At 45.2% G+C, this 24227-nt stretch overlaps 1 protein-coding gene across 8 annotated transcripts in view; it reads right to left on the bottom strand.

The window, feature by feature from the left end:
* Nucleotides 1–24227, bottom strand: part of GLI2 (GLI family zinc finger 2) — a 203995-nt gene that overhangs the window by 119183 nt on the left and 60585 nt on the right. For 3 of the 8 annotated variants that reach the window (XM_068687462.1, XM_068687460.1, XM_068687461.1), the window contains one exon: nt 19252–19414. The exons of 1 other annotated variant lie outside the window; for it this stretch is intronic. In XM_068687462.1, the coding sequence (XP_068543563.1) occupies nt 19252–19384 (133 nt within the window). In that variant the 5' untranslated portion in view covers nt 19385–19414. Of the gene's footprint in view, nt 1–19251; nt 19415–24227 lie in introns of those variants that run through there. 4 more of the 8 variants (XM_068687463.1, XM_068687464.1, XM_068687468.1 and 1 more) reach the window with 2 other exon arrangements.

Below are 24227 nucleotides of genomic sequence, written 5' to 3'. Positions count from 1 at the left end.
GGACTGAGATTTTTAAATCCCAAACTGTTCTTCTGCCTCACCCTGAATTAGCTCATATGTTACTTTTTCACATAATCAACCTGGACTCAAGGTTTGTGCTCCTCCTCTTGCAAAGCCAAAAAAGTCACTGCACGCATCTCTGTGCATAAACCTTCATGTGCCTTTCCCCCTCTAGATGACAGGTTCAGGCTGGACCTGTCTGATCTGCAAAGCACCGCGGGTCTCCTCAGTAGCCTCTCAGGGAGATGAATCCCGATCACTTTCCTCTTGCACCCTGCTCCAACCCTCACAGCTCCTCAAGTCCTGAGCAGAGACAGATGCACTGGTCAAAGAAAAAAGCTTAAAAAAAAAAAAAAAAGAGAGAAAAGAAGAAAAGAGCAAGAAAACATCAGTTTCCTGCATAGTGGAATGGGCTTCAGCTCCAGTAGGAACCCTTCTGCTAGTATAAACTGTACTCTCCACTGGAGGAGTTTGTTGACGTAGATGAGGCTGGAGAGGCCTCTCTGAGATGATATAAATGCCAAGCTCTGACTAAGGGGATTCTCTTTCAGCAGTCCAGCAAGAGGAAAGGGGGTCATACCAAAACAACAGCACCAAAATTGTGCTTCTGCCACTGCCTACAGGGCCCAGCAGGACCCCCTGATGTGAGCATGTCCCATGAGAGCTGAAAAAGTCCAGGTGTTTGTCTTAGCAAGCTCCAGCCCATCTCAATGTTTATACACTGAGCTCCAACTTTCACCAACTCCCCAGGACGGCTTACCATGCCAAAGATTTTCCTGTTCCCTGTTCCGGGCAGTCAGGTTCAGCTCATTTTAATAGACTTCATAGGAAGAGCTTTGATTCTGACCCCTGCAAAGAGGTGCCTCTAATGAGAGAAACAGAGACAAGGGCAACACCGTTTGCATCACCCGCGTGGCTGGGAGGAGTATTCAAATATTATCGACTCAAATCTGGAGGACTGAGATGGTTACACAAGTCATCTCAGATGAACCCTGATAGGATCTTTTCATTTCCCTCTTCCCAAAGCCAGGTGCTGCTAGCTCGCCGACAGGCAGAGGCAGCATGGTTAGGGACCGCTCACGCAGTCACTGCTGCTACAGCTGCCCCCACGCCACCTCGCATCAGGTTATCTGTTATCAATCCACTCCTGGGGCTTGAGGATTTACAACAGGCATTTAAGCCATCACCCAGCTCCGTCTGCCTTAAACATCACTCTCTCGAGTGCGGCACTTCAGGACACGGATGACAGACGAGCCACTCAGGCTGCTGCACAGCGAGACACCAGCCGTGGGCTGCCCCAAGCCACCCTAACCAGAGCTTTCATTTACCCTAGCCATTGGGAAGGGCAGAGAGAGAAAAAAGCTTAAAAACCTGGGTATTTCCTCCAAATCTCTCCACCTGCGCTGTTACAGTGTAAGGTTGGACACTTGCAGGTCAAGAGGCAATTCCTGAAGTCACAGCACGTAGCGGCCATTTCCCTCGCATGGCTGCAAAATAGCAGCCCCGTTTTACATCAGTGTAGGCAATGAGACTTAAAGAAGATGCAGGACTGGGTATTGTTACATAGCAGTGGAACATTGCAATTTGGAGACAATCTTGCATTCATAGAAAAAAAAGAAGAACCATATCCCTGGATTGAGAACAATAAGAGAAGACAAAAACCACTGACTGACTGCTCTCCCGAACAAGGCAGGGGTTCGCCTCATTAGACCCAACCCTATGTGAGGTACCACACAACAGGGTAGCAATCCAACGTGCTAAATATACAATCACAATCGTTTCACAATTGAAGAAAAAAATACTTACAACATGATGATGTTTGAAGGTTTTATAAGTACACATTTTTATCTGTCTGACAGCATGTGTTTTCAATACAGACATATTTGGGCCTGCACGTTGCTATTTTAGTGCTAACATTTACAAGTTTATTTGCTGAAGGCAATTTTTAAAGACATTTTGTCAGTGGCCAAGTCCAGTTCCCATTGAAGTTAACTGGAAGACTCCCACTGACCTCAATAGGAAACAGCTCAGACGGTCAGGGCTGGATTCTGAGCTGCCACAAGTTGAGGATACAATTCTTGGAGTAAAATGGGTTTCAGTAAGCCCAGAAGAAGAACAACACCATAGGAAATAACAGTGTTATCCATTAATAAACATATTAGGAGATGGTACCATGCAATTTCTCCTGTGGCTGAGCTAGCATGACAGATCTCCACCCCTGTGCCACGGCTCACCTCCGGCTTTTGCCGAGTTGGTTTGTAGGGCTGTGCACTAATGCTTGCACACACCAAAGCTGAGTATGAACAAAAAATTAACAGGAAAAAAATGCAGAGAAGGGAGGATGTTTTCAGCAAGCCAAAGTGGTGTGAAATTACAAGAACTACTCTTATCCTTATAGTCGAGCATAGACAAAAGTGCCTGGAGAATCCTAGCTTTGCTCTTTTCTTTCAGATAATTATTTTCCTCTATTTCATCACAACTCAGAAAATTTTGTTTAATAGCTTCTAATATTGATTCCATTCTGTAGCTGTACTTCCTTCATTTGACTGCAGAAAGAGCTTAAAAAAAATCCTTGCAGAGAGTTTTTTTCTCTTTTTCTTGTTATAAAGTCTACACATGCTACAAGGGCACAAGGGATGGAAAAAGTATTTAATTAGTATTTCCAGAAATATCCTCGCCTAACCCATAATGAGGTCATGCCAGATCATAATCCTCCTCAAATACAAGAGACAAAGTGATTTCCTTTCATACGACATCCTTTTTTGGGTGCAGCATCGACAGCTTTTCTGTGGTTTCAAAGGAAAATAAAATCAAGTCAGTCTGAGCAGGAGAAGTCCAGAAACGCCTAATACATCTTCCTGTGAGAGGAATTCAGCAGGCTGTACCTCAGCGAAGACATGGGTGAAATTTAATACAACCAGGAAAAAGAAAAAAAAATCACACCAAAATCACAGCTCCAATCTACATGTGCCCAACTGAAACCCTTTGAACTGACTGCTCAAATAATATTTCTCTTAAATCACACAGCGGTGTGTTTGGGCTACCTCTGTCTATTTCTCCTGCACACAGGAACAGACCTTGACTCCTGGGTGGACCCTGGAAATCTTGGAGCGCCGCTGATGCCACCACCTTGCTGGGGCTTGGCTCAGGCTCCCACCGCAGAGCTGTGATACCGAGGTCCCAACCCTCTCGTTGCAAGGCATCCTCCCTTGGCGCATCCAGCAGCCACAGCACAGCTGGGTTTTGAAGACTCTCCGTAAAAAAGACCAGCCCTCATGCGGTACCTCCTGGGTATGGGGTAGGGTGGAAAGGAGGCTTTAAGGTGAGGAAACACTGAGACCAGGGAATCTGTTCTCCTTGCAACATATTTCACCACCTTTCATTAATTGCTTCTTGAGATAAGTTCAATAGCTTGTGCCGGGCAGAAATTGTAACTTGGAAAAAAACATCCAATATCATTGGAAGACATCTATACCTGCTCACATAGTGGCTTATCCCAGTACATGTTCAGCTCCACTGCTAAATTCAGGCAGGGATCAAAGCTGAGGTGGACACCCAGGTTTAGCTTGCAGCTGGCAACGGCTCATCAACTTCCCGCAGTGGTGTAAGGGCCCGGAAAGTGCAAAGCATTTTCTCTCCTTTAATTCTCCAGCATTAAAATAAATCAGAGACAGGACATTATCCACTTTATTTGCCTGCTTCTGCAAGCATGCCCATGTGCTATTTCACTACAGAAACCACTGGGCAGCATTGATTTACCGGCCAGTCTCAGGAAGACAGTGGTTCTCCACCCTGCTCTCCCATCCCCCAGTTTATTGTCGAGATCTTGGAACATCAAGTACAGAGTGTGAAGTAATTTAATGGCGGGGGGACTTTTCACCCTCCTTCTCTATCCCAATATGACTAAATTTATTGATTTTGGATTGCTGTAAATTATAATGTAATTATCCTGCTGCACAAGCAGCTTCCCATTCCAGAAATTAAAAAGCAATTCAGGTAAATGATCTTTAGCTATCGTGGTGCATCCCTGCAGAACTCATTAAGTTGGGGGATTAGATGGCACACCAAAACTCTTACAGGGAGGATGACATTGAAAACTACCATGCCTGAAAATAAAGAACTTGCTCGGGAAGATAACAGGGGCAAAGCTGCTGGTGTGACTTTTTTTTTTTCCTTTTCTTTCCTGACAACTTTGAAATGCTATCGACTTGTACCTCTCCTAGGATGTCTAATACTTGCTTATTGACCCTTTTTAAAAATAAACATCCTTCCTTTGAGACAGGAATGCTGTTAAGTGGGAAAATTTAAGAAATGGACGTCTTCACACCACCACCCGTGGAACCTGTTATTTGATCCAGTTGGATCTCAGGTGGAAAAACAGCTCACACACATAGGAGTCTGCATGTACTGTCTGAGCAGGAAGCTGCCAAGTGGCAGCTTGGTGAAGAAAGTTTATCCCATATTTCTAGCTAGTTAAGGTTAAGCTTGCAGCTTTCCCTAAAGAAAGCTCTATCTAGTGGGATTTCTAAAAGATCAATAGCTGATTGTAGTCACAGAAGGTATTGCTACACACGCCTTTTGCCAGCAAAACTGTTCCCAACCCTTCTGTCTCACCCAAAGGTGAAGTCTTGCCTCCGTAAAGTTTCCTTCTCCCAGTTCAATCAGTTACAGCATTTCCCACTTGCTGTCTGATGCTGCTGTGATGCTGCAAAACAGCCATCAGCAGCCTTCACACCGAAGGCAGCTACAGTCGGTGGCAGATGAAAGGATACGTGCACGCGTAGTTTGCACATCATTAAGTTCGTAAAATGCTTTGAGGATGAAATGTGCTACATAAATATAACAGGTTATTAAATTTCTTGGTGCTGTTTCCTTCATCAGAACCTGCAGTGGTCGTCGCTGGTTTGTGCCTAAACCTGCTACTGCTATTAGCTTCCTGGCTTTTGGCTTCCCAGGGGATTTGATCCTTGCCCCCAGCTGCCGAGCCTTTCACACCTTCTCGCTGGCCCCGCACAGCTGCTGTGCAGACGTGGGGCACGGGGGTCCTGCTGGCTTCAGGCTGCACGCGTGCAGCCGCTCCCCTCATTTCCTGCACAAGCGGCAGCCACAGGACTTGAAAGCCCCCCCTTTGCTCCCACCACTCTTCCCTAACACGGCCCTTAATTAATACCGAAGGCAGCTACCATTTTTGAGTAGGGCAGTGCAGGGCCCCAGGATATCAGCCAAATACCGCAGAGATTTATAAACTTGTCAGCATGGCCAGGCTCCCCAGAAAAGAAGCCAAAACCTTAAGTTTAAAATCTCCTACACTTCCATAAATTTCAGCTTTATCTGCAAGCTCTTCTCATTATGAAAGTTTGCTAGTTCTGTTATTTTAATTCTAGTAAGTACCATGTCCTAATTTGGACATTTTTCCAGCCTTCAGCTGAATTCTGGAGATATATGACATACCCCGGTAGCCTTTCCTCCTGTTGAAAACAATCTATTTACCAAAAGTCTTGTCCAAACCCAAATCATAATATCTGGTCTCTATTTATACCAGCACAGGCTCCTCTCCCCCAGACTGCCGCCCCCGCGAGCAAGAAGCAATTGCACAACGCGCCGTGGCAGGAGCACGGGACATCACTTCACATCTCCCTTCTTTTTTGGGACGCACGCATACTTTTCGAATTTCCTAAAAGGAGAGATTATTTGGTTTTGGCCGAGCATCTGAAACCACTCGCAGGCCACACAGAAGTTACCGAGTAAGCAGACGACATCCTCCTCTAAAATCCTTACGGACACAAACAGATTCTGAAAACATGTACTTCAACCACCTCAGCAAATCGTTTCCCCGGCGCGTTGGTGCCGTGGGCCCAGCGCCTGCCCTGCTCCCTCCTCCTTGCCCCCGCTCGCTGCATACAGCGAGGAGGACGTTAGCACTGGAATGAACCCGCTCCAGTCCTTTTATATAGATTTAGACCATATAATTTGATCGCGACCACAGGCAGTTTTATTGCCCTGATTTATACAGGGCCTTGCAGGGGTCCTTTCTTCTGTAAGAAAGTGAAATTCCTAGAAGCCCTCTCCCTGCTCCAGGCCTGAGGACAAGCTGTGGGATCCCCAGGGCTTCCCACACAGGCCACAGCAGGCCTGGATGTCACCTCCTTCTCCCCTCACCACAGTGGGTATGTCAGTGGGGTATGCACACCTTGCAGGAGGCAGCTGAAGCACTGCTCAAGTGGCCCTCTCCACACTGTGGCACTTGGATCGTCCTGCCTGAGAGGGGACCATCATGTGAAGCCCAGGGCAGAGCATGTCACTCCTCACCTACCAGGATGACATCCCAGTGACACCCCCAGCACCTTTCCCTCTCTCGCAGGAGGGGATGAAAATCCAAACAGCTTTGCCACAGAGAAAAGGTAGATGCGGCTGTAGGGCCAGAAGTGTTGCTACCAACCATCTGCGTTCCCAGGGCACGTTAAGCCTGGGATCTGTGTTAGTATTCTCCGCCAGGCATCTGGCAGATATTAAATACCAGCCTCCCTAGAGAACTTGTTACCTCCTCATGCTTGACTGGGTGAATATAAGCAAGAGCCGTGCTTGTATCTGCTACCTGAAGAGGCTAGATGAAGCCTATCTGAAACATGCCAAGACCTTGGATCTGTCATTACCATACCAATTTCCTGAATGGAAATCCTGCCTGTCTTTCTTTTAATCTATCCTCTATCTCACTATGTGACCAGAACATGCTGTACCAGCTACAAAGACAAGCCAGTATATGACTCAGAAATGTGATTTCTGCAACTTACCTAGAGGATTACTGCTTCAAAGAGCACCAGGTTTTGGAATAATGGTGTCAACAACCACTGATAGTCCTGATCTGTCACTGACATGTGGAGAGCTACTTTTGCACTGGGCCATGGACTTAGAGAATAGCTTCATCTCATCAAAAGTCCTGTCGTCTCAGCATAGTAGCCTCATCATCACAACTAACATGGACGTTCTTCTTGCTTCTCTACCTTTTGTAGATTTCTGCACCCAGCCAGTTCCTGTCAAGTTTCTATGAGCTTGTAATTCTTCCACTCCAGTATTTTCATGACTTCTCCCTTTGCTGCCAAGTTTTCCTCATGAAGATCCCACAAAATGGTGTCTTTTGGCAGAAACCCTGCTGTTACAGTTTTGCTCCTTGTACCTCTGGCCAAAGGCTGGTCAAAAGCCTTCCCATCCCTCACACAGCTCAGCCATCTTCCGGCACCTCTGGTCTAGGCTATGTCTGCTGCTACATTAATCATCTTATCTAAGTAAAGTCTTTGACCATAATCCACCGCAGTTTCCATAAAGGACTTTAAACTTCTCTCCACTGCTCTGAGACTGCTGGGACCTTGTGGCTTACCCCATCTTGTAATAGTTTTGCAAAATTTTGAAGCAATAATCATGTCCTCCCTAGTTATAAGTCCACAGAGCACTGATCAAATGCTGCTGACAGCAACTTTTGCCTCATTAAGGAGTACAATAATTGTCTGGAAAAAGTATTTCAGAACTACCTGCAGAACTTCTACCAGAAGATTCACAAGTGGCATGGCCACCTCTGTGTATGACAAACTGCTTGGCACTTCTGATGTGCATGTCTGCACCCTTCATATCTGATGAGACATTGTCCCTCCTTCCTGGTATCCACACCCACAGCATTCATGGGCCAGTTCCCTCTTCCAGCAGGCTGCTGTAGCCTTCAAATTCCCACTGTGTCTAAGCATGGTTTGGGCCACTAGCCCCATGCCTCACAAAACACAGGGTTAAGTGAACCAAATTCAGGAGGACATTTCTATTCTGCCCTTAGGACTTAAATACCGGAGGGTTTTGAAGTTGGAAAAGAATAGTTTTTCACTTGGGTCACAGAAAGGAAGAATAAACTAAAACCACCTTTACAAGAGACACTGCAGATGCTGGCAGTGAGGAAAGGCCCTTTGGGCTGATACTTAGAGAAAGCTCATTTCTATCCCTGCTCAAGTGCTACAGAGGTTAAAGACCCGCTACAACCTGCCATAAAAGGCAAAAACCACATTAATAGGAAATGTGTTCCCCTCCCCCCTTCCAAATGTATTTTTTATGAGTAAACATTTCTGTATTAAGACTTACTGTCTTCAAAGATCCCTTTTATGTCCCAAAGGTAACCATTTAAGTGATCTTATAACAGCCGTTACTTATTTTTACAATGGGCAATGCACATGAACTCAGTGTCTGAGACTTTCATTTTGCTATATATTTTTTAGTAACCACATATAAATCCGTCCTGTTTCAAGTGTCAGTGACTCTATATGGCCAAAAGATAGCCTTGGATCTTATTTCAGCTGCTAATACACTGCTTTGAGTGGAATTAAAATTGAAAGAAGCACAGAGGTGTGCAAAGCTCCTTTTTTTCCCTCCCAACCCTCTAAGCTTGCTCACAGAAGTGCAGCATGCACAGAACTCAGGAAAAAAGATGCAAATGTTTTGTGTGTGTGTGTGTTTGTTGTTGTTCGTTTATTTTTTACACTTTCAGCCAGCTCATATCTATTTTAAGAGTCACTGCTCCAGCATTTGAAATGGAGGACCTTGGATGTTTTAAGGCTATCTTTGTAACAGCATGCAGAGTTTCCTCGGGAGTTTTCCAAAGGGGAAAAATTGCACCAGATCAAACAATAGCATTGCTGGCTCCTCTGCAGCTGATTACAGCACTAATGTGCACGTGCACAGCAGGCTAACAGGAAAGAAAGCTGAAACTCAGCTTTTCTCCGAAACTGTCATCCCAAGTCAGTGATTTTCTTCTTCCATCACCTGGTCCCCAGAACGACACCTTTCCTAAGAGTCTAGTGACAAAGGACTTAGATAAAACAACTATATATTGCTTGGGTCAGGGTGAAATCCTGTATGATTTCTGTAAATTCATCTAGGTCCATCCAAAACCCTGTTCAAGTTCTTGAACCTCAGCAAAGTATTTGATAAAGTTCAACCCTAGATTATGCACATAGAAAACTCTGCTAAACTGGAAAAAAAAGAAAAACAACAACGCTTTCTTGTTGCCATGTAAGAGATTTATGCAACTATAACATTGTGTTCTCCAACTAAGTTTGCCAGATGAGATTGCCTGAAAATCTTTCTTACTCCAGAGCACAGTGTAACCCCTTAGAAAACGCTAATCTCTATGTATCCACAAACAGTCTCTCCACTACAGACACTGAAAATGTCTTCTCTATAACAACTTAACCTCATCTTCCCTAACCCTGCAAATCTGTTTTATTGGGCCCCTTTGACAACAGCAGGTTGACACTTCAGAAATATGAACAAGGTCACCCTTGTAATGCAGCGCTCAGGGGCAGCAGCACCCACTTCACGTGGTGGGGAGGGGGGGGGGAATGGCAACCTCCATGCATTCTGACCTGTTAAGTGCTTCAGTATGACCAAATGCAATAAACATGCTAACCAGATGCTGATTGATGGGCCTCGAGGCCCAAAGAACAACGCAAGTTCATTATATAAACAGGGGAGTGAAGGGAAGTCAAACAGCTTTCCCAAAATCATGAAGGAAGTTTGGGGCTGGATCAGGAACTGAAACTAATTTTCCCCAGGCTCAGTTCTGTGCCTTCACCATAGGGAGCCACCAAAAAATTGGGTACCTTCACACAAGCAGCCTCTGGGAGTCGGGTCAGCTTCCCACAACACATAATAATTCCTCTCATTAAAATCAGACGTGCAAACCAATGCCTCAAGTCCTCACCTTTGTATTTCCCATTTTTCCCTTTAAAGTGTGGCTATAAATACCTCACAAAGAACATCACCAGCTATACCTGCAGACTGGTAGGAGCAAGGTTTAGCTTAGCCTGAACCTAACACTTCTCGTTCATGCAGAACACCAGTATCACCCCAGCGAGCATGCAGAAGTGGCAGCTGCTTGGTTCCCCTGTCACAGCTGGCCCTCCCCACAAACAGCAGCCATAAACCAAGGAGAGTCCACAACAGAAAAACAGATCAGATAAAGATCACAAAAAAAAATTACTTGGGGAAAAATTAAAATGTTTAACAAAACTTTGGCTGTAGCCCTTACTACTCTCTGCAGGGTCAGAGCATCTCATTAGGTGCAGATATATCTCTGTGCTGGCTTAAACAACTATACTGGAAGCAGTGCGCATGGGGCCAAGGCTTATGGGCAGATATCTCCTCTATTGGATGGTTTTCAGGAATGCTCAGACACTGAGCTTTTACATCAATATAACTGAAGTTATTAAAACATCAACTTTAACTGTTTACTTAGGGGTGCATCTGCTGCAAGCTGTGATTTTTTTGAAAATCTGTCACAGTCAGGAGCTGATCCACACAAGAAAAAAGAGGACAGCTTTCTGGCCCAAACAGTACCATTCAATCCCTACAAATGTTACTGTATTTTAAAGATCAGATATTAACGACAGTAAACATAAATATTTTGCTTGCAGCACTCCTGTTCTTATTTACATTTTACTTGCAATTGGAAGCATTTCCACTGGAATACATTCCTAAAATTAGCTGGAATTCCAGAAGATAGAAAGAAGTATAAAAAAAAAAAAAAAAAGGAAAAAAGCCCTATAGAACTCTCTAACAGACTGTAGAAAACGTAGAATTGATTTCAGACAATTTTGTGTGAAATCTTTTTCATTTGTGTTCAAGTGGGATTACACACAGTGATTTATTTTTTTTTTATTTTCATTTTGGACTCAGTCAACCAAAGTGCCCAAGCCATAGCTCATTTCTTTCCACCAGAGTATGCCTGATCTCAACCCAACATCACTACAGGAGTCACAGAACACCCAGTGCAGGTTGCTTTGAAACACATGTAAACTCATGAGTTTAATATAATCCTAGACCAGTTAGTATGAAATAACTATATCTACCTAATTTCTGTATGGTAGAGCTAAACTTATGATCTTGGCTTGAGGTCTACTCTCTGGCATTACTGTTAAGGTCAGAAAATTTACCCTGCCAAAACAGCCTGCACAGAATTCCTGGGATCTTGATTTATTTCAAAATTTAAGGATTCTTCTGTTTCTGTGGCACTTAGTTCTGGAAAAATATTATTTATTATAGTCCCCTAATTATAAGCCTTCTTTCAAAAATAAGTTTTAAATCAGTAAAAAGCTATTATTGCTACTGAACACTTTCATAGCCTTATACAATGTAAAGAAATGGTATTGACTTCTGCAAGATGATGTTCTCAAAGGCACTATATGATACATAGATAGCTTATGTTCGACTCCCCTTTGGGGAAAGAAACAACTCCGTTTGGCAGACAGACATGAGAATGAGTCATTTAACCACAATTATGTGGCGTATCAGTGAGACAGGAAGGACTTGCTAGTGGATATGGTGACCCAAGGGACCTGGGCTTAGTCCTCTCCACCGCCATGGATGTCACGTGTACACCACCTATGAACTTTCAAAGTTGCAGAGATGACTGCTTCTTAATTTGTCTCTGAAACCATGAAAACCCTTAGAGCCATCTTGGCCTTGCAAAATTCTTCACTACCTCTCTGCTCCATCTGCAGAATGGCAGCAATGGTTTCTCCCTGTCAAAGCAGGATGTTCATACACAACAGGCTGAAGAGTTCACAGGACCTGAGCTCCCAGACAGCGTAGTTCATGTTCTCTTATTAAAGTAAGTAAAAAAACGGTACAGAGGAACGTGGAGAAATGGTGTGCTCTGCACCACACTCACCAGCACACGAAGCCATGAAAACAGACTGCCTGTTTTCATTGGCTGCAGTTTAAGGAGGAGACAAGAAATACCAAGTCCTCCTTTCACTCCGAGGTGTGTGGCTGTCTTCTCAAGGCCATGCAGAAATTCTTCAGGAAGTGCCGGGAATACAAGCCCCGTTTCTTGGTACTGGTATTGGATACACAGCATTTCTAAGAACATTTTTCTCTGCCATTCATCTGACCTCGGGAGCAGTCCCACTGCTCCACAGAGGCAGCCGTGGAACGCTCTGCCAAACCCTATCAATTATTTAGCGTCAAAAGGAAGACTTAATCTGTGTGATAAAAGAATGGATTTTATCTAAGGCTTGTTCTCCTTAAAGTGATTTACACAACTGGACTCTCTAGTTGCTTCCCTTAGCATAATTATTTACTTCTGCATTAATAGCCTTCCTCCTCTTGGGTTATTTTTAGGAGCCTTTTGTAACCCTTAGAATTTACTGTTTTTTCCTTGGCTGCTTAGTGGGGATTTTAAATTGCCCATCCCTCCAAACAGGCAGGTGAAACATCAGTCTTGTCAGTGGTGGTGTGAAGCTGCAGTAGGTCTGGGGAAGCTGCTCCCCCAGCTCAGGGGGATACCTGGGGGCTGAGTTTGACTCCGACTTGAGAAGTCTTGGGGTGAGATTTCAGTTCAGAGCTGGCAGCCAGGGCTCTCAGCCTGCTCATCTGACTGAGGGCTGATGAATGAGAATGATGACCTTTAAAACATTAATCTCCTTCCACCTTGGTTCCTGGTTTTAATGCCACTCTGCACAATTTTGGCCAAGTCACAAAGACTTGGATTTGCCCCACCTAACATTAGCCACTTTAAATCAGGCATGAAGTCCTTCGGGGAAAAGACACCCATCTTCATGATGTGATTGACACCCCCCTACTGCAAAGGGAGCCTGTACTAAACACCTAAAATTTAGCCAGCCAACCTCAGACAAAACAATTCCCAGTCCCAGTCCCCCATGATTGTGGCAGGTTCAAATGCCATGGTTAATGGATGGTGTTGGGAGAATTAATTTACAAAAGCTGTGCAAATTCTCAGATTCTCAGGTAAAAAGCTGACACAGGCTAAAAATACAAACTATGGCAACACACTGGCAGCACAGAAGAGACAGACCAGGAAAGCATCACCATAAATATAATCCATTATCACCACCGATTTTCTTACTTGACTAAATATGAGCAATCTACAAATAGGTAAGTTTAGCATTGGTTAAAAAGGTTATATTTAGGTGCCCTCTGAGTGGCACTTTACTGAAGTCTAAACTGTATCCATGGGAAAGGAGATGTATCAGCACTTGCCAGAATAAGCTTTTGAAGCTTACAAAGTAACAGAAAAGCAGAAGCTATTATTATGATGACTACTGTTAATGATGATGATAATACACTCAAAAAATACAAAGATCTTTCAGGTGGTACTTAGTGGTAGGGATCACCAGTGCCAGAACGAGCCTGTGAAGAATACCTTTTTCTATTTTAAACTCATAAAAGCTTTTGGAGCTGGTGTGCAATCCTGCAATGTGGTTAGGTGCAAGATTAAATTGCTCCGTCTTCAAAGCACTTTGGTGTCTGTAATGGGCTGAAATGGCAGGAATCTTTGGTATGACACTTTGGGGGAGCTGCATACAATCAATAAATGCTGGCTGATATCATGAAATATACCATCTTATCAAGTGCTTGGGTGATGTGACACAAAGATCTTCTGTGAGGGCTATGTGATGTGAACCACAAAGCCTGTAAACATTTATGGTTATCCACTCTGAGGCTGCACCTTTGCCCACAAGGCTGGCTATCACACAGAGAAACCCTGCACAGGGGCTCAGGAAGAAGGTTTCTCCCATGAGGAAAAATGAAAAGAAAAAAAAATAACAAACAAAATACTTCAACAACAAGTGGCCAAGTAGTGGGACTCCAATCACCTAATGAAGTGAAGGCTTGCCCAACAAAGACTGTTGCTGACTGAAACCCGGAACTGAAAGACTTGGATGAAGGAGAGAGATCAGGCAATAGACGTGGTTTTGTGGCACAGTTTATGGCAATTTTAATTATTAAAATTCTGTCACATGTAGCTGAAATAGTCTACCATCTCCTCCCACAGTGCTCCCCACTATGCCTGTACAACAGATATTGTTATTTGAACATAAAAAAGGTGCATCGTGGGTTCCACTTCATCCATCCCTGCATGGATCCCTCTGAACTACCCAAAGAGCAGGTTTCAAGTGACCAACGTAATATGAAAGCTTTCAGCTAGTCACAGCCCTTGATTTCCTGTGACTGAGGGACAACATCTGCCTTGCATGAGTGCAAACATCTCTGGCTTCCCAGAGGGAAACCAGTGGGTACACAGGAGAGACCCATAGACAATCTGGTCAGCCAGGGGGGCTATAGTGACAAAGAAGCCCACTTTAAGACCCGATAGAATCACATATAAGACTGACAGAAGTGTTCAGGGAAGAAATACAATTTTTGTTTGCTAACACTCTTACATCGGTGTTGTGCTGAAGCCCTGCCCAACGTGGGAGCCACTGAGCTACATGCAGAAGATGCTTGATAGAGACAGTGGCTGGCAGGAGAATTTTGCAATCTAAATTACAGGATTTTCCCATCATTCTGTTTTAAAGTTGTATACAGCAAAGCAATACAGGGCAGGGGAGCTAAGAATGTGCTTGTACTGGTTATATCCCTTTTTCTGGAAAATGTGAACGACCGAAGGAAAACATACTTTGGAGAAGATCCCTGCCCCTCTGGGGTGGACGGAGGAGATGACTTCACTGGGGCTGTTCTCCTTCTAATTTGTCTGAGTCTCAGGCCACACAAACTATATATTTTTCAGCGCAGTGAGGTCTGCTGGGATGCTGGCATTTCCTCCTCCTCATTTACATGGTCTTCCCATAATCCAGCGCTGAGACAAGCTGAACTGCACAAGGACGCCCTGCCAACACCACTCGGGGCTTGCTTACAGAAGACCTCTGGAGAGCGATGGGAGGTGCTCCCTGCCCTTCTCCTCTGCCTATGAAAGGGCTGAGTGTGCTACTTCTGCAGCACTGAGCATTCCCGCCAGCCCATAAATCAAGCGACCAAACTCCATCCCAATCTCTGATCCACTGCAGAAAAGCCCAACGCTCTGCCCTTACAGCACACGCGGGGCAAAGAGCTGTATTTCATCAAGCAAAGCCTTAATATCAGGGGAGAGTCGTTACTTCGTGGAAGAAAGCGTAGCCAGAGTCTTACTGGTTCTGAAGCTTGGTTTCCCCATGTTTACACCAAATGACTTGTTGAACTTCATTATATACAAAGTATTTCCATAGATCAGAGGCAGGGAGACCTGTGCAGCTAACATAAAATAAATTACCACCCTGTGATAAATGGTTCTATTAGCAATCCAGATTGTTAAACTCAGATACAACAGGATGAAGGGAGCACTGCCCCATTCATTCTCCCTGCGGCAGATACTGAGTTGTAAATAGGTTATTTTGTGTGTAAATAACACATTAAAACTCAGCATTAGCTGTGTCTTTTGATAGAGAGGAAATTGTTCCAAATAAATAATCTCGGACAGGAATGTAAAATAAGCCAGATTTAATAGTGCATGCCTGCTGCAGCCGTGTTAAACATGACTAAAATGATAAACCCCAGAATATACTAATAGTAAACTATGCTCTGACATCAAAGTAATGAGGCTGTATTTTTACCCAGCTTTAGAAATGCTAAAATTAGTCTTGACAGAGCCAGACATCAGAAAAATGTTTCAAACATAAACACCATCAATTTGGGAACTTGGTGTTTGTGTCATGCTGAGGGTGGGGTGGAGAGGAAAAGGTGCATTCTGGGTCTTGTTAAAGTCAGGCAGTTAGCATTTAGGAGAATTTGTATTTAATTTTTATTACAAGATGAGAAAACCGTCTTCCTAAATATCTCTGCCTTTGAAAGAGTGGCTCATTTAAATTTCTCCTGCAGCCACACGCCTGAGCTTCCTCCTGTGTGCTGATGCAGAGGCTACTGCAGTGCTAACCTGGAGGACCCAATCTGGTCTCACTTACATGCTGCTCTGCTCCAAAATCTTTTTCCTCTTTGAAGCAAAATGCACTTTTGCACTCAGCAAATGGGTTTTCTAAACATGAAGTTGCCCTTCCAGAACTGGAGGCACCAGAAGTGGGAGGGTCTTTTACAGATTTGACTGTCTGTAGCTCCTAAATATTATCATTACACCAGCTTCCATCTCTGTCACACATATACACATGCATCTATTGAAAAAGAAGAGAGGAGCTTTGACTCTTTGGCCAGCATGATTTATGGAAAATTAGAAAATTAAGAGAGATTTCCTTGATGCCCTTTCTGTGAGGCCAGTTTCGGAACATCTGAGCAATGAGTTACTATAAAAAAAAAAAAGTCAGAGAAGATCTCTAAAACAGCAGCTTTAGGACACTAAAAATACAAGACACAGATTGTTAATACAAAAGGACTCTTTTCCACTGACAGCATCAACAATGCTGATCTCTTTTCCTAGAGCTATAACTTAATTTGTTCAAGGCTGCAAACATTTGGGACAAATATCCAAAGGAAGAGAACTAGTAATTGAGACTGGACATATTATTACATTACAATGATATAGTTTAAATAATAATATAATAAAAAAGCTATTCTTCAATTATTTAAGTAATACTCAAGTTTATTGCTTCAATTACCTTAATTGTAAAGAAACCCTTATGAATCTATTCATTTCTACAAGGAAAAAAGAAAACCCTGTGATCAGAGAAACACGCTATGTTGGCACTACATCTGTGTGACTCAGTAGAAGAAAGGAGAAATGTGTTGCAAATTATGTCTGCTTGGCTCCAGAGAGCAGCTTGGTGATCCGCAGCATGAGCTGAGCTTCACTGCCACTTTCTCACATGCTAGTACAAAGAGTAAAACCTCTACAATAAATAAAATCAAGAGTTCGTGTTGGATGAGAATAAAGACATGTGCGTATGGCCCCGAAGCAGGGTGGGGAGCTTGGCGGCCCTCCCTTTAAAGCCTGTCTGCTGCTGTTCCCTCCTTGAGCTGAACAACGTAATTAATCTCCATGCCTCGTTTGCTTTCTTCTGTAAGAATATGAGCATAAATATGTATATTCCTGGCCTGTTATGAGTAATTACACTAGTTTAGTGAAGCAAATATGTTATATTAGTATGAATACTATGTAAGTACAGCCTCGCCGCGCTACCCAGACTTTTTATTATCTGCTACATCACACCTTGCAGTTAACTGATGTTAGCAGAAGACTTTGTATTAATTTCTCTACTTACAAGCAGACGTGCAGTGCTGCGCCCTCGCAGCAGCAAGGATTACTTCTGGCCAGAGTTCAGAGAAGAGCCCTGAACCACAACACCGCTTGTGTTACCTGCAGAGCCCCAGCGCCTGCAGCCCATCACCAGCTCCTTCACTGCTGGCCACTTCAGGTCATTTATTAGCACTTCTCTTCCCAGCATGATATAGATTTCGCTCTTTACATCTCATTACACAATGCTTTCATCATGCTTCTCCTGACATCTTCAAACAATCCTCCGCTCACTTCTCCACTTCCTCTTAATAAAAGTGGAAATATGGAGCCCGTAAATCATTCTTTCCAAAGGCAAGAGCACACTGCTAACGCGACGTATAAAACTGGACACATAAAAACCAACCCAGACCCTGGGGGAACCAAAAGGGCCCATGGACACCCCAGGTTGGGGGGGGGCCCTGATTTCCGTCACATCCCAGGAAACATGGAGGCTGCTTCCTCAGTGGAGGCACTCCCAGGGTACGTGCCAGGTGGAGAGAAGGTGTTTATTAGCAACAGCATGTATGTGGGCTTTGAATTTTAGCACATGCTTGGACTTCATTGGCACCTATCAAACCTTTGAACCTGCCAGTCACTTAGATGAAGCTGAGAGTGGGCTGCCGCTGGTTTCTACAGCATCACTTCTTTAACAGGGATCAAAGTCTGCAGGGGGTGGCAAACTTCAGTGTGTCAACATTTCTGCCTTTCCCCTATTTCTACAGCCCAGCAAACTCTACTTTCTGTCACTCTGCGTAGTGCTCATGAGGAAGGTAGCTCAAAACCCACTCAATAGTATGAAATTGTGACTTTCCAACCAATTCTGTGCAAGGAATTTTCTAGGTCTTTTTAAGAAAAATTTTCCCTTTGGCTATGAAAGTTTATCAAAGTCATGAACTAATCTGCTAGAATATGTTCTAGCAGCTGCTTCCTTATTCTGTACATTGGAATCTTCCCAGGAAAAAGTGGAAATCAGAACTGGGTAACCAAGGTGTTGAAAGAAAGGATAGATAAAGCAAATTTAAGCAATTTGGGCCAGGATCTATCTTCCCAGCTCTGCCAACAAAAAACACAAACTCTCCAGACGAGCTATGTAAGAGACAGAGGAGCCTGCAGAGGCATCGTCCGGCTCTCCAGGGTGGTGAGAAACCACCAAGCGGTGAAGGAAGGGGTGGAGAAGGGTTCATTTTGGGGTAGAATCTGGCTAGCAATGTTATATTTTAAACAACAACAAAAAAGCTTTCTGCAAAGTTTACACAGCTGGGATGTCCCTTGTCACATCCGAGCTGTGCAGCCCCTTCTAAGTTTGTCTGCTCACACCCTGCCCAGAAGGGACGCCCTGTCCCGGTCCCCCGCGAGAGCTGCGCGGTGCCTCCCTGGTGGGCACAGCCTCACCCACAGCTGGAGCCACCACAAAGGGCCCTGGCACCACGCTGGAGAACCACCAGCCCCACGCACATGTGTCAGTGAGGGATGCACTTTTTGGGGTGGTATTGTTGCCTGTTCCACACAGGCAGGTGGGAGGAGGAGGAGACAATGTGCTTGCACGTCCCCTCCACACCAATGTTACACCCACCAAAACTGACCCTGCAACCCATCCATGGCAGCATCCTGACGGACCAGCAGGACCACAACCTCACCAAAAATACTGATAGAAACAAGAGTCAAGACCTCAACTATTTCTGATGTAACAACACAGACGGAATGGTCTTTATCTCTGTGAACCACCTTGGATGGACTATCCCAAATTCCTCCCCAACCACAAAACCCCAGCAGCGACAGCCAAAGACGGCGCAGCCTGTTTAGCTCATTAGCAGGATCACAGCCGGTGCATGACACCGTCCCCGACCATGATAACAGGGCCAGCCATGTTTTAACCCCTCTGTGGAGGAGCAGCCGGCACCGTGCTGCTTCCACCGTGCAGCGTTGGTCTGCTGGAGGCCCATGGCGATGTGCTGCCTCAGCTCTCCTCCCCGATGGGCACATCTCACCTCCCCAGCCCTGGACCAGTTCATGAGGACTGGCAGTGACTTGTCACGGTGCGGTGACGTGCAGACACCATGCGGTGACACAGCTTCCCACTCCTGTGACCTCCGATGGCCGAGAACCCCAATAAACTCAGTGTTCACAGGAGGACAGATGCCACCGTGCTTATTAAATTCTTACAGTCTAATGAAAAACACCCCTGCTGCTTTCAAAGTGTGGAAAACATAAAGTACCTCCTTGTGCCACTGCTGCTCCTGCAGCTGCTAAAGGAGTGGGTTTCTTCCCCGTCTCCGTAAAGCCATTCCCCTCCAGAACCGCACCTTTTCCTTCTTTTTTCCCAGCAGCAGTTGAAGCAGAAGTTTCCATCTTAGGCGTGCATCTTCCAGCTCAGCAACCCTACAGGACATAAAACAAAACCAGATTCTGGTCACTCACAGTAACAGGCAAAATCAGCTCCACAAGGAAACAGCCAGTGCTTCGACAGAGCTCAGAAAGTAAACCGTGAGCAGCGAAGATGTGCTGGGTTTCTAGCTGCAGAGACACAGCCAGAACAGCAATTACAGGCAGAAAGGACACAGCCCTGCAAGCTTCAAGAAGCTGAAGGCCTAAAAGGATCAGGACCAAAACACTTTATAGCCTCTCTTAGACTTGGGCTGTGTAACAAAGCAGATGGGTCCAAAGGGCTTAGCAGGACTGAGGGACAGGTGAGATGCAGAAATTCAGTATGTATAAAACCGATTTGTCGATCCTGTATATGACCTAGTCCACCATAAAAAAAAAAAAAAAAAAAAAAGTCAGCCAAAAACTTTCCAGTACTGGTAACACATAAAAGCACATTTTAGTTGTTTTTGTTTGTTTATTTTCCCAGTCTGTGCTTGTTCTGTATGCTAGCGCTGACCCTGTGCCCTGCCCAGCCCTTTTCGGTGGTGAGTATGGGTAAGCCACAGCGGGTCTGTAGGAGGTGAGGACGAACATCAACCAATTCCCCTCCTCCTAAGTTAATTCTTCTCCCCTGACCAGTCATATGGGAAAATCAGCTGCAGCTTTACCCCCATTACAAATAGCAAAGCAAGTGCTGGTGAAAGCTCCACAAAACAGAAGACATCAAAACACAAACAATTTTTTAAAAGCTTATGGCTATGAAAAATCACAGCTCCCAACCTGTTTCTGGCTTCATCATTTTTTATTTGTCACAAATTTATCTTGTTTTATTTCAAATGTCTCCAGGTGACTCCTGTTTTCACAGAACCCACAGTTACCTGGCACTCCCAGCCTCAGGCTGGTCCTGGGAAAACCCATGGCTAATTCCTCCTTTCCCTTCTATTTTTAACGTGGATCTACAATTTTTCAGATGCAAATTTTTCAGCTCCTGAGATCCTTGGGAGTATTCTGGCTATTTTCCTTACAGGAGTTTACTGGATCAGCCAAAAGATGCCTGGGAAATCAGAGAGTGTGCCAGCAGCTTTCCTGCCATTGTTTCATCTCAGACCTCCCTCCCTCCATCCTGGAGGACTGACCAACTCCTGAGCATCCCAGGTTAAAAAGTCAACACTCCTAAAAACTTCAAAACATGTAAAAGCTCTAGGAACTCCTGATCTGTAACTTTTGCAGTTTAGCTGTCTATGACCCTGGTGCAAGCACTTAATTCTGTTGTTGCTTTCTTTTTTTCCCTTCCCCTCTGTCTGTTGTAGTGTTTTTCAGGCAGTTCTCATGCTGTAACTTCGGGATGGACAAGTAAAAAGCCCAGCCCTCCCTTCCCCACCTTGTGATGAGCTGCAGCAGCTGCTTGGCTCTATGGGACCAAGTGGGGCATCAGCACCAGTCCCTTAAAATGCTTCCATCTCCCATAAATACACTGCTGTCCTCGCTGGCACCCTGGAGGGACCTGCGCAGGCTGGACACAGCCCTCCAGCATCACTGCTGCTGCCCAGGCTCTGGCAGGATGGTGTCCACCAAACATCTTGCCCCAGAAGCCTTCAGGCACAGCTCCTGATACTGACACCACTGGGTGATGCATCTGTGGACCCAGTTTGAGGCTTTAAACAGCCCGGCTCACATTGGAAAGGACAAGACCCACAATTACAGGCTTCAACGATGCTCCAGCAATCGCCGAGGTGGCCCCTGAGGTCCTGTCCCAGCGTGTGCAGGGCTCAATGGCAAACACAGGATGGGTTCTTGGGGCCAGGGCGTTTAATCCAGAAACCAGGTTGGGTTACAGACCACGTATGAAAAAAACACACTCAAACTGGAGGAGTATTTGACCTCGGTCTGACAGCCTGGGCTTCTGTTCACTAAGCAAATAAACCTCGGAGGCTACATGATGAGACCCCCACCTGTTTCTCCTTAGTCCCCCCTTTCAAGGCTTGGTACCCGTGTTTGAAACCAGACGCTTGCCCGCGCACCCCCGGGGCTGCCCTGACCCTGGCGGAAGGTGTCCTTGGGGGGCCGAGGGCTGCAAAACCCCACAGCCACGGGAGGGAAGGGGACAGGCTGGAATCAGAAAACACTCGCCTGCAAAGCGTGCAGATTAGAGTCATGTTTTCTTTTCCAGAGTGGTGCCTGACGTGAGATCTCTAAATCCCTGCCATAGACACCTCAGTAGGGACCCAGTTTTTCAGATGTGTCATTTACCCAACCAAAATCTGACAAGAGATCAGGCCTGTATTAGAAAATCTGGCCTTTGCAGCTGTATACTTTCCTTTCAAATGAGTTAGGAACAAAAAAATAAAATAAAGTGATTCAAATAAATGAATTGTATTAAACAGGTAAATCCTTCTCAAATACTGGATTAGGAAAAAAAAAATAGGAATGCAACAACTCTAATCTTAGAGGATTTAGGATAATAAGTCTCTAATTATTTTTGCTGCGTAAAGGTGCCTGGGGAAGAGCTGGCTGGAGGCTCCAACTACGGGAGCTTCTCCCAGGGCAGCAGTGGCCAAAAGCAGCTCTCCCCCAAGCCACCCATGTCCAGAGCTGACCACCCCAGCCCAGGAGGACACGAGCATCCTTCTGGACAGATCCTGCCCCACTCAGCACCTCTACCCACAGTGAGGGAGCCCCAATGCCACCGCCACCTCGCACCTCCCCAGGCTCCACAGGTGAATGCTGAGACACAGTGACCACCGACCACCAACCCCCTGATCAGCCGTGTGTGACCAGGACACAGCAATAAAGTTCTGGAGATTTAGGTCCCTGTCCCGGCTCTGCTACCATCCCCTCTATGTCTCTGGGCAAAAAGCTTAACCTCTCTCACAGCTGGTTTCCATGGTCATAAAATAGGAAATAGCACTTTGCAAATATGGCAAAGTGCTTTGAGATCCTCGGAGGCACAAGGTTATGGAAGTATTTTTATTACTAGTATGAGAAGATATATTGATGGAGGCAGTCAATCCACACCATCCAGGAGCACTACATTCATTTTTTAAGCAATGCATAGTTTGCTTTCTGTTCAATGCTAAACTTTTTTTGCTGCTCTGTGCCACACAGAATTTATAAATTCAATGACAGATTAATCTTAGCAGTGAGCCATTTGGCATGAAAAAGGGTTTCACAGGGAGCTTGCTTTTTCCTGTAAAGAGCATGCATTTAGGAGTGACTATACAGAGAAAGACCCTGTGCACTTATTCAAGCACAAGTCCCTGCCCTCCATCATTACTCAGAATTAGAAACCCAAAATGGATTACTCAGATTGTTCCTAAGGTTTGTAGCTTTCTCTGCAGGAGGAGGGTTGGGTAATTGATTTTGACACTAATACCAGCACTATTCATATGCCCTGTAATATAATTCTGCAGCGACACTAAAAAGGCAGCCATCTGAGATCTGAACAAGGAAAGTGCTATATGATTTGCCCTAGACAACCCCAGCTATTTTAACAGCTGCGTTGTATATTAAAAGGGAGAAATCCCAATAGAATTAAAAACAACAAAGTCACATTTGCCTTTGAGGGAAAACAAGAAGCCATAAACTCTCCTAATAAAACAATCCCTCCTGCTAAGCGCTTGAGGAATGGTCAACAGAGCTGTCCCAAAATGCCTGTGTCTTTTGGAGGGCATCAGCCTGAAAGGACTGGCAACAACTTCGGGAATAAACAGATACTCATCAGAAATATCCCCGCACGCCTTTTTCTTTAAAAGACATTTTCTTCTTCAGGATTTCTCTTTCACCAGGAAACCCCCTTCTCCTCCCCTGGACGAAGCAGAAAACAGACACTTCCCCCACCGGGCTGATCAGCCAAACATGAGTCACCGCTCTTGGCCATTCCTCCCTAAATATTCAGTACCAGCACTGGGGTGACCCTCACTGGCACTCACCGCAGGACAGGGTCAGGGTGTGCCTGATGCTGACACCAGCACCACAGCCACCACAGCACGGCCAGCTCCTAGCGTGAGCGATGGGAGCTGGGACAGCCCTCGCGGGGTCCTGCCCAGGTTTGTCCTCACACATCCACAGATTCTGCCCCACTGCCCCCCATGGCTGATGTAACTCAGCTTCTGGCAGCTTTCCCAGGTGTACCGTGACATTTCAGTTGGTACAAGCAAAGAGATGCTCCTGCTATCTCTTCTTTTGCAGTGGACAGTGTCATACAGCTAAAATCTTCTGGATACATGCTCTGCTTATGAAATTCAGTGTGAGCCAACTGTTTTGAACACTGGCTTAATACAGAGGCTGCTGTGATCCTTTTCAGTCTCCCAGGGTTTGAGGCAAATTATGTTCTCGGTTACACAGAAGTAGCAGCAGTTAACCCAGTGAAGTCATAGGCTCTACACCAGAGCAAAACTTGACCCCTCTGTTTTCTTTTATATCAGCAACAGCTTCAAATTACTAAAGAAAGTTTTCTCTGTCCACATGCCACTACTAAACGTCGGGACTATCCAAACACACTGTCTGTTGCTGGAGGATCTACAAGTGTTTACAGAATATCAGTCTCAGGTAAAAGCAGCATAATTATTACTGCAGAACTAACCACTTTCAAGGTCCTCTTGACACCAGGTTTCCAATCTTGACATTTATTAGGAATGGCCTCCGTGGGCCAACCTCAGGCGGTTAGTAACACATGGAAATTGGTGCTGTATGCTGGGGTGTGCACACGCAGAGCAATAGCTGCCTGCCTGGAGGCCCCTGATGCCCCTTCCAAGCTTGAGAAAGCTTTGTGGGGAGTCCCAGTCTCCTCCTGGGAGATGCTGTGGGGAGGGAGGACAGGAAGCAAAGA

Source organism: Anas acuta, chromosome 6 (assembly GCF_963932015.1).
Source record: "Anas acuta chromosome 6, bAnaAcu1.1, whole genome shotgun sequence".
Classification (NCBI taxonomy): domain Eukaryota; kingdom Metazoa; phylum Chordata; class Aves; order Anseriformes; family Anatidae; genus Anas; species Anas acuta.
This window is presented reverse-complemented; position numbering and strand designations above follow the sequence as displayed.